General features: G+C 45.5%; 1 protein-coding gene across 1 annotated transcript; it reads left to right on the top strand.

Annotated features, from left to right (window-relative positions):
* Window positions 1–692: 692 nt before the first annotated feature.
* Window positions 693–3165, top strand: LOC119318545 (protein-lysine methyltransferase METTL21D-like). The gene is made up of 9 exons (XM_037593115.1): window positions 693–807; window positions 938–1004; window positions 1106–1171; window positions 1277–1370; window positions 1457–1573; window positions 1769–1869; window positions 2344–2418; window positions 2505–2597; window positions 2690–3165. Exons 1-9 carry the CDS (start codon window positions 794–796, stop codon window positions 2954–2956), a joined length of 894 nt encoding a protein of 297 aa, XP_037449012.1. The 5' UTR covers window positions 693–793; the 3' UTR covers window positions 2957–3165.
* Window positions 3166–10025: the final 6860 nt, after the last annotated feature.

Here is a 10025-nt window from a genome sequence, read left to right as displayed (position 1 = left end):
AACACAGCACGAGTTCGCATATGAACCGATCAGAGTGTTGAATGATACGGTGTCCCTCGCTGGCATTTCATCGAACAGCCTGCGTGCCAGAGAGGGTAAACCGAAGGACGCATAGAAGTGGAGCAGGGAGTTGGCGACGAAGAGGTCGGAGGCGTAGCCGGACTTGACGAGGAAGGCGTGGGCGGAGAGCCCGGGGGAGGGGGACGCGTGGTGGGCGCAGGCCGCGAGGGCGGCCGAGAGGGAGTGGGAGTTTGGGACGGCCTCCGCCTGCGTCTCCAGGGAGCGACGGAGTTTGGGACGGTCGCGCAGGATTCGGAGGAAGAGGCGGAGCGAGGCGAGGTGGTGCCCCGAGCGGAGGTGCGGGCGTAGGAGGCGCGAGGCGGCGTGCGCCGGGAGCGGGAGCCCGAGGAGGAGGAGCTGCGCGTGCGCCTGGAGCGAGGGCCGGCGGCGGAGGGACGCGAGGAGGGAGAGGTGGAGGAAGCCTCCCGGGGCGGCGGCCGCGACGGCGCTGCCGGCCCGGCGGAACCTCGACAGGCGAGGCCTCGTCGCCGTCGGCGTGGATGCCGCCGGAGTGGCGGGGGCAGACGCGCCGCCGCTCATCTGGCGTTTGAATCGGACACGTAGACGTGGGCTTGGAGGTCATTGCCTGAAGCCCATCTGAACAGAAGTATGGGCCTCCGACCCATCGCCAACCCAGACGCCACTTTGCCTCCACCGGTCCTCCCCGCAAACCCTCGCCGCCGCACCATCGACGCCGCCGGAGCTCCGGCCAGGAAGCAGCTCACCGGATTCCATGGACTACGACAGGTAAGCACGCGACACTCTGAACGCTTCCTTCCTCTTGCGACAAGCTCCCCCTCCGCCCGTTCCTGCATCTAGCTGTAGTTTTAGCAGAGATTGGGCTCATCCACTGATTTTCTGTGCATCTTGATGGCAGGCTGAACTCCCCGAGCACGTCGGCGATCACGCTGGAACTGATGGGCCACCGCCTGCATATTTCTCAGGTCGTCATGCTCCGTGATGCGATGTGGTTTTCATAGCTTTTGTGCTGGCACAAGCATATGCTGTCTGAATTTTTCGCTTGTTTCTTACTTGCTGTCTGCAGGATCCCAACTCGAAGCACCTCGGTACGACGGTATGGGACGCGTCGATGGTGTTCGCCAAATTCCTGGTAATGGCCTGTTAGTTCAGACTGAGGGCTCTTTTGCAGTTCTGCGGTATTGGCTGAACTCTGTCGATCGAATCTAATCACCATCAGCACACTTGATGTTTGCAGGAAAAGAACAGCAGGAAAGGCAGGTTTTGTCCATCCAAGCTGAAAGGGAAAAGGGCGATCGAGTTAGGAGCTGGTTGTGGTCTAGCCGGGCTCGGTAAGCTGGATCTCATTGTCCTTTCAGAGATATTTATGATCTTGCAGGTTCTCTCTCAAGGAAAATAATATATGCTTCTCATTCAGGAATGGCATTGCTTGGTTGTGATGTTGTTACAACTGACCAGGTTGAGGTGCTCCCGCTGCTCATGAGGAATGTTGAACGGAATAAATCGTGGATTGCGCAGTCTAATCCTGACTCAGGTTCGTTATCAAACAGAACCAACGAAAGCAGCATTCATATATGTAATTTCGGATTTTGTGAAGATATTCTCATCATTACATGTTCTGAATGCATAGACCTTATGTTATGCTCCTTAGTGGTTAGCTAAATTTAAGTATAGGATACTCACCACACTTGGACATTCCTAGTTCTTACAAAGTGTCTTTTTCAAATAGGGTCCTTTGGCTCAGTTACGATTGCAGAATTGGATTGGGGAAACAAAGAACATATCAGAGCCGTTGAACCTCCATTCGATTACATCATTGGAACTGATGTTGTAAGCTTCTGATGTACCCCTTATGTTTGGTGCAAGTTCTTCCCTCAAGTTGTGTATCCTGCTTTCATGATACTCAAATTTTTATGCTCAGTTACAATCAGGAAAGACCAATGTATCTACTGGCTGATCTTAGACAATTGTCCATAACCCCTGCGTAATCAAATTACTCTTTTTTAATGGGTAACCGCTGAAGTATTTACCTAACTTTAGAAGAAGAAAAATCTTAGTCACATTATAGATTCTTTTTTAACGGAAAACTGTAGAGGAGGCCCCACATTACAGATTCTTGGGAATATTTGTCCATGGATGTCATGAAAAATAGCATGCCGTACGAATTGAAATCAAAATTCTGAGAACATAGTGAAATTTAAAGGCAGATGACAAACATTCGACATAATAACTTGTATTGGACAGTAACATCATATCCATAGATAACACAGAGACTTACCGCTTCATCTTTTGTTTGTTCTAAAGGTTTATTCAGAACATCTATTGCAACCTCTACTGGAGACAATTATTGCATTATCTGGTCCTAAGACGAAAGTGCTGGTACGTGGTTTCCCTTGTCCAAGTAATCTTATTTTACCCCTACAAAAGATCTGTGAACAGAGCTAAGTAACAGCCTTGATGAACAGCTAGGATACGAGATCCGTTCTACCACCGTGCACGAGCAGATGATGGAAATGTGGAAAATCAACTTTAATGTGAAAACTATATCCAAGTCAAAGGTACATATTTTTATCATTATTTCCCTTGGCTTATTTGCATGAGTATTAAAAGATGGTTTTCGCCCTCATATTGTTTCTGAATTCTCACACAGATGGATGCTAAATATCAACATCCTAGCATAAATCTTTACATGATGGACCTCAAGGCTTCGTCAGTCCCCGAGGCCGGACCCAACGGCAATGGGAACACCGAGGAGGAGGAGGAGGAGGAGGACGATGCCTCCAACCCAGGAGAAGACGAAGATCCAGGAGTGAAGACTGAACCTTGTACGGCTTCAAAAGAAGACATGGACGACTGGGAAATCAGAAGGTCCGGGGCCATGGCTGCAAGACTTCTCAAGGATGTCAGGTTAACATGAGTTTAGATCTGTTGAACTCTACCCAGTTGATGTTGTACTTTTCTGTGTGTGCGTGGGAACATGGTGGTGTTGTTGTCTTGAACATTTATTCTCGAATTACAGTTTAATCTGCTGGCCCTATTCAGTTGCTATATGATGCAAAGTTGATGTTATGTACTGTGTTGAAATAAACGAAGCAAGAGAGAATGCGGAGAAGCTTTATTACCATCCATCCAGGCTGATTTAGGGATTGTTCAACAAATATGGTATAGCTGTCAAGTTGCCATGAAACAACTATGGTGCAGATGTTGTGAAACTGTGATGAATGGAATGGGTCATAAAAGATGAGATGACACCACTCGTCAACAGAGAGGTTGTAGGTGATATTCATAAGCCGGAACATAATCCTATCACTGGAAGAGTTGGGCGCTCTTTGATGTGCCTTAGTGCTGTTGGGTTTCTTAAAGCTCTTTCAAAATATAAGATCTGTTAATTTTTTTTAAAGTCAAACCTTTTAAATTTGATAAAATTTATAGAGTAATATAGCAAAATTCATAATATCAACAGTATGATTAAAGTCATCATGAAATTAATTTCCATACTTTTTTGTTTAATATTGTGGATGTCGATATTTTTTGCCTGAACTTGTTCAGAGTTAAAGAATTTTGACTTTCCAAAAAACTAATACTCCTTATATTTTGGAACTGATGGAATATTTAATTTGGCGGGTGGGAGAGATGATGGAGTGCCTTTTATTTTTATTTATAATGTAGTGATTTGATGGGCCTTTCGTAGTGTAGTTATGTGTTATCTGCTAACCAACATATATTTGTGTTATCTGCTAACCAAGCTGGTCTTTACTATTTCCCTTTGCAACCCTGCAACATCTAACCGCAGCCAAGAGTGATCACAGCCTGATTTTGCTCAAGACTGACTTGGAGACAGGCAGCCAACGGATGATAGGGAGGAAACCATTCCGATATGAGTGTGCATGGGAGTCGGATGAGCGCTTCAAAGAAACGGTGGATGAGGCATGGAATGGAAACGGCCCTGCGACGACACTAGCTGACTTGGCCAACAAGTTGCAAGATGTCTCGGCTTCAATGACACGGTGGAGCAAGAGGACTTTCAGCTCGGTACGTCAGGAGATGCGGGGGTTACGCCGGCAGCTCGCTGAGCTTAGAGCAGATCCGTTGCGAACGGGCCCAGGGCAGGAAGAGGAGAGGGTTATGGCTCGCTTGATTGAGTTAGCATACAGGGAGGAAATAATGGCAAAACAACGCTCTCGGATCATGTGGCTTGCTGAAGGCGATAGCAATACCAAGTTCTTCCAACAGAAAGCGAGTGCTCGGCAGGCAAAAAACAGGATCGTCAAACTGGAACGAGGTGACGGAACAATGTGCACTGACCCGAGCGAGTTGGCAGGTATGGCCATAGAGTTTTATAAAAACTTATATTCATCAGAGGGTATTATTGGTATGGAGGAGGTTCTTTCACACATCCCTGCTCGGGTGGATGGAAGAATGAATGCTCGCCTTAATGCAGATTATAGCAGAGATGAAGTTAAAGATGCTTTGTTTCAAATGTTTCCAACCAAGGCACCTGGCCCAGACGGTTTTCCCGCACACTTTTTTTAGAAACATTGGGACTTGTGTGGTGATGAGGTTACAAGGATGATCATTCGAGTGCTTGATGGAGTTGATTCCCCGGAGGAGATTAATAACACGTTCATCGTCTTAATTCTCAAGATCTCCAGTCCAAAAGTTTTAAGACAATTTCGGCCAATAAGCCTCTGTAACGTAATCTATAAGATTGCGTCAAAGGTCTTAGCTAACCGGCTGAAATTAATTCTCCCCGACATTATCTCCAAAGAGCAGTCTGCTTTTGTCCATGGCGTCTCATTACAGACAATTTTATCACGGCCTATGAGTGTTTGCATTATATGAAAACAAGAAGGGTGATGGGGAACAGGTTCTATGCGCTTAAGCTGGATATGATGAAGGCATATGACCGCTTGGAGTGGCCGTATCTAAAAGCGGTTATGATTAAACTAGGGTTCAGCCCTAGATTCACGGAGACTGTCATGAGGTGTGTTTCTTCGGTCACTTTCTCGGTTTTGTTTAATGGTGGTTGTCTGGATGGTTTCAGGCCGACTCGTGGGCTCAGGCAGGGAGACCCGATCTCGCCATATTTATTTCTGCTTGCAGCGGAGTGACTTTCTTGCTTGTTGAAGTCCCAAATTGGTGTTCAAGGCATTGCAGTAGCACCAAATGCCCCTTTGGTTAATCACCTCCTTTTTGCCGACAACAGTCTACTCTTTTTTGAGGCTAATGAAGAGTCTGCTACACGTGTTAATGGGCTTCTTAGAGTTTATTGTGATGCATTGGGTCAGAGAATAAATGTGGATAAATCTTCAATATTTTTCAGCAAGGGGGTAGCGGACTCGACCAAGGATGCGATCAAGACTATCCTTGAGATACACAATGAGTCTTTAACCGAGAAATATTTGGGTTTGCCTTCTGATGTGGGTAGATCAAAAGAAGGATCTTTTAAGTATCTAAAAGACAGAATCTGGAAACGGGTACAAGGTTGGATGGAGAAGTGTCTGTCAGCGGGAGGAAAAGAAGTCCTTATCAAATCTGTCGCTCAAGCCATCCCAACATATTCGATGGCATGTTTCAAGCTGCCTCGGGGTTTATGCGAGCACATTAATGGTTTGATACGGAAATTTTGGTGGGGCAGTAAAAACGGCGAGAGGAGGACAGCATGGTGTCGTGGAAAACAATATCAAAACCAAAGTTTATGGGTGGTCTGGGTTTCCGAGATATCGAGTTGTTTAACCTGGCTCTTCTAGCGCGTCAGGCATGGAGGTTGATGCAACAACCGAATTCTCTGAGTGCTCGCGTTCTAAAGTCTCGGTACTTTCCCGACACTGATTTGTTGAACGCCACTTTGGGAACCTCCCCTTCCCACGATCACTAATGGAGGGCCGAGACATTCTGGCCTTGGGGCTCATTAAGAGAATCGGCACAGGTGCTAGTACTAGTGTTTGGGTGGACAACTGGCTGCCGAGAGATTAGAAGCTTAGGCCCATCTGTGCCCGCACAATGAACCCGCCGGTGATGGTTTCGGAACTTATTAATTCTGCAACCCGAACATGGAATAAATCTGCCCTAATGGAGCACTTCTTACCTGCTGATGTCAAGGTTATTCTCAACATACCACTTAGCACAAGGCAACAGGAGGACTTCTGGGCTTGGCATTATGATAAGAGAGGTGTTTTCTCGGTAAGGTCAGCTTACAGGATGATTTGTGCAATCAAAACACAAAGAGAAGATTGGCTAGAACATCGACCGGGCCATTCTAACATTGCTGCAGATAAAAACTCATGGACCCAGTTGTGGAAGGTGAAAGTTCCCTCAAAGATCAGAGTGTTTGTGTGGTGTTTGGCGCATACTTCAATCCCTACCGGCTCGGTTAGACATGGAAGACACATAGCAGATTCTCCATCTTGCTCCATTTGTGGGGCGGAGGCGGACACTTGGCGCCATTCGTTGCTAAGCTGTCGTATGGCAAGATGTGTTTGGGCTTTGGAGGACGACGAGCTGGTCGAGCATGTGATATCAAACCAAAACGATCATGCTAGGCTCTGGCTGTTTTGGCTTTTTGAGAATACTAATCAACAAGATCTAGCTCGAGTTCTAGTGACCATGTGGTCAATCTGGTGGGCCAGGAGGAAAGCTATACATGAGAATCAATATCAGAGTCCTCTTTCCACCATGAGTTTCATACGGAGGTTTTTGGAGGAGTTAGATATAGCCAGTGCGCACAGACCCAAGGCCAATGAAGTTCGAGCGAACCGGTCGATAGCTAAAGTTCGGTTACCACCCCCGGGTGAGGCGGCAAAATTTAACTGTGATGGTGGCTTGTCAACGTTGGGGGACAAGGGGGCAGCAGGAGTGGTTTGCCGAGACAAACTTGGGAAATTTTTGGGTGCTTCAGCGACGGTTTTTGATGGCCTGGCCGATCCGGCGTCTCTGGAGGCACTTGCATGCAGCGAAGCACTAGCCCTAGCTCGGGATTTGAATCTTCAAGATCTTGCCATCGCTTCAGATTGTGCAGAAGTGATTTCCAATATAAAATCTGCAAGCTTTCCATCTTATGCTCCTATTCTTAGAGAAATTCAAACTAGTAGCAATAATTTTATTTTGATTGATTTCCGTTTTGAGAGTAGATTTAATAATTTTGAGGCCCACTTGCTAGTCAAGGGAGCTGTGTCTCTCGCGGTGGGCCGCCATGTGTGGCTAGGGGTTTTACCAGACATTGCCTGTATTCCGGACGTGGTGAACCTTTAATGAAATCCCTAGTTTACCTTCAAAAATAACATATATTAATGTGGGTAAATTTCTGTGTGGGTGGCTGCATGTGTTATCCACTTTTTTTTAGATGGTGAGAGGGTGCATGGGATCTATAATATCAAAAAATGAATACCTCAACTGAAAGAAAAAACTACAAAATTGGGGAAGATGGAGAATCAAATGAATTGAATGGGGGAGCTCCTTGAGAAATAAATGACCGGTCAAAATCGGGTGACCCAATTCTAAATGGGATAAGTATATTTTTCGTCCTCGAACTGTTTTGAAAGCTGAGAAATCGTCCCTCAACTCCAAAACCACCAAAAGTCAGTCCTTGAACTATTTAAACCGGATACTTTTCGTCTCTCATAACGCTTAAGGTGGTTTTACTGCAACTTGGGCAATGTTTTGATTGAAACGGGCCATGTTTGGCTGGTTTTGAATGCCACGTCAATTAAGTGTTTGTGCATGAGTATGTGTGTGTACGTGTGTACAAGTGAGAACAAGAGAAAAGGAAAGTGTTTGCACTTCTACTTTTGTGTGAACAAGAGAAAGGCGACTGTACTGAATATAGCTCAAGAAAATCTGAATATAACTGAACATAGTTTGGACATTTCAGAGCATAATACTGAATTTAGTTGGGCATAGTCTGAACCCAATTTAGTTGAAAATAGTATGAACATATTCTCGACCCAATTTAGTTGAACATACTCTAACAAAGTACTAAATGGGAAAGGGAAATAGTGCCGAATATAGTTTACAATCAACGACAAACATGAATTCTCACATGGTCTGACATAAGAACATATAGCAGCAAATAAGCCATTCATAAGAACAGAAAGCAGCAAATAAGCCTCTGAATCTTCATTTGCAGGCTCATTTGAGTTACCAGCGGTGATTGCAAGACAATCAGTAGGTGCAGAACTAGCGAATGCGACAAAATGATCTCTACCTCTCCCTGATTCACTACTATCATTTGGACCTATCAGAAACTCAACATCACTGCCCAGATCCCTGTCATGTTCGTCATTTTCAGAATTTGGATATAGCTCCAGATATATTTCAGCTACACTTCCAACAACAACACAATTTTCAGTCCAAAAAGTGTCATGTCACTGTAAAACCACCTTAAACCTTATGAAGGACGAAAAGTATTCGGTTTAAATAGTTGAGGGACTGATTTTTACTGGTTTTAGAATTGAGGGACGATTTCTCAACTTTCGAAAGAATTCGAGGACGAAAAATATACTTATCCCATTCTAAATTCAAGACCTGATTAATTGTAAGGCCTTAAAAATTAGTAAGCATAATGTATAATATAAAATAATTGAATAAGAGAGCTTTAAAAAATTATTGACCCGGTCAAAATCGGGTGACACAATTCCAATTGGGGACCTTCATTGAATGTGGGCTTACAAAATTAGGGAGCACAGTGTTATAAAATGTTATAGAGGATTCTCCCCTCGAGGATAACTCAAACTTATTGACTGAATCGTTTTTCTCTTGTGCAAGGCAAAGGCCAAGGCAGCAGGCGATTAAAAAAAGGCAAGACCCAGGCGACTCTTTATTAGGGTTTCCTCAGCCTCTCACCAGTGCCGTCGCTGGTCCTCTTTGTCTCATATGGTCCTAGGACCACAGAGGGCTTTGTTTTAAGTTTTTTTTCAGTCTTGTTGGGGATTGTGCTATACTTAGAAAAACGAGGAGGAGGCGGCTTTTTGAAGACAGAATAAGGTTCTCCCTGCCTAGTCTCATCCCGGTGGTACTACTAGCGTCGTTTTCTCTCTCTTTGCATTCATATAGTAAAGAATAAAGTATAAGTCACGTAAGTACTGGCATGGCAAAATTGAAAAGATAACAGAACGTCTCTGAACTTGATACCAACGTCCATCACCTGTCTCCGGCATCACCACATACTGCTAGCGTCGTTGCAGGGCGCGTCGCGGTGTGTCCGACATGTTGTACTTTATCGATTAGCATGAACTACATGTTTGCTGTGTTTTGGATTATGTATGCACTTGGACTCGGGTCGGTCGGTTGGAGACCTGCACACATGTCGTGCGTATCGCCCGGCCTCCAGCAGCAGCAATATTTAAGCGTGCAGCATCCTATCGACGTGAGGGAGAAGCAAAGCTTTGACGAGCAAACAGAGCAAGGAAGGAGAAGATCGCGCATGTCGATGCCGGCGTTCGGGCGTCCGCTGCACCGCGGCCTCCTTGCCGCCGGCCACCGCAATGCGACGGCGCCGCCGGCTCCTCGCGCCCTTCTCCAGCAACGTCCGTGTCCCACCACGACGTTTCCCTCTCCTTTTTTGGACGGCTTGACCTAACCATTGATCGATCCTCCCTTGTTCCATCCATCGCAGAGATATGGGTTTTTTTATAAAAAAAAAGCGGACGTAGTGGTCTGTATAAGAGTTTAACATACAGATCATAAAGTTGTAGCGACATTTTTTATTTTAAGTATAAAGTTGAGACACTTATTTTGAGACGGAGGGGTACATGTTTCCAGTTAAGACTTATGCAATATCTTTTCTGCAATTCATGGGATGTTTTTTCCTCTGTATTCGGTGAGCATATGCACACCGCAGATCCAAACACAACTACCCACATGTTTGGCTTAATCGTAGAATTTTGCCCTTCAAAATAAAACCGCTGGTAAGCGGCAGCCAGTTGATTCTTGGATCAGCCGTCTCGCGAGCTGTTCGAATGGGACGCGCGCGCCCTCTGATTTTTTTC

The sequence above is a fragment of the Triticum dicoccoides genome, chromosome 6A (genome assembly GCF_002162155.2).
Source record: "Triticum dicoccoides isolate Atlit2015 ecotype Zavitan chromosome 6A, WEW_v2.0, whole genome shotgun sequence".
Taxonomy (NCBI): domain Eukaryota; kingdom Viridiplantae; phylum Streptophyta; class Magnoliopsida; order Poales; family Poaceae; genus Triticum; species Triticum dicoccoides.
This window is presented reverse-complemented; position numbering and strand designations above follow the sequence as displayed.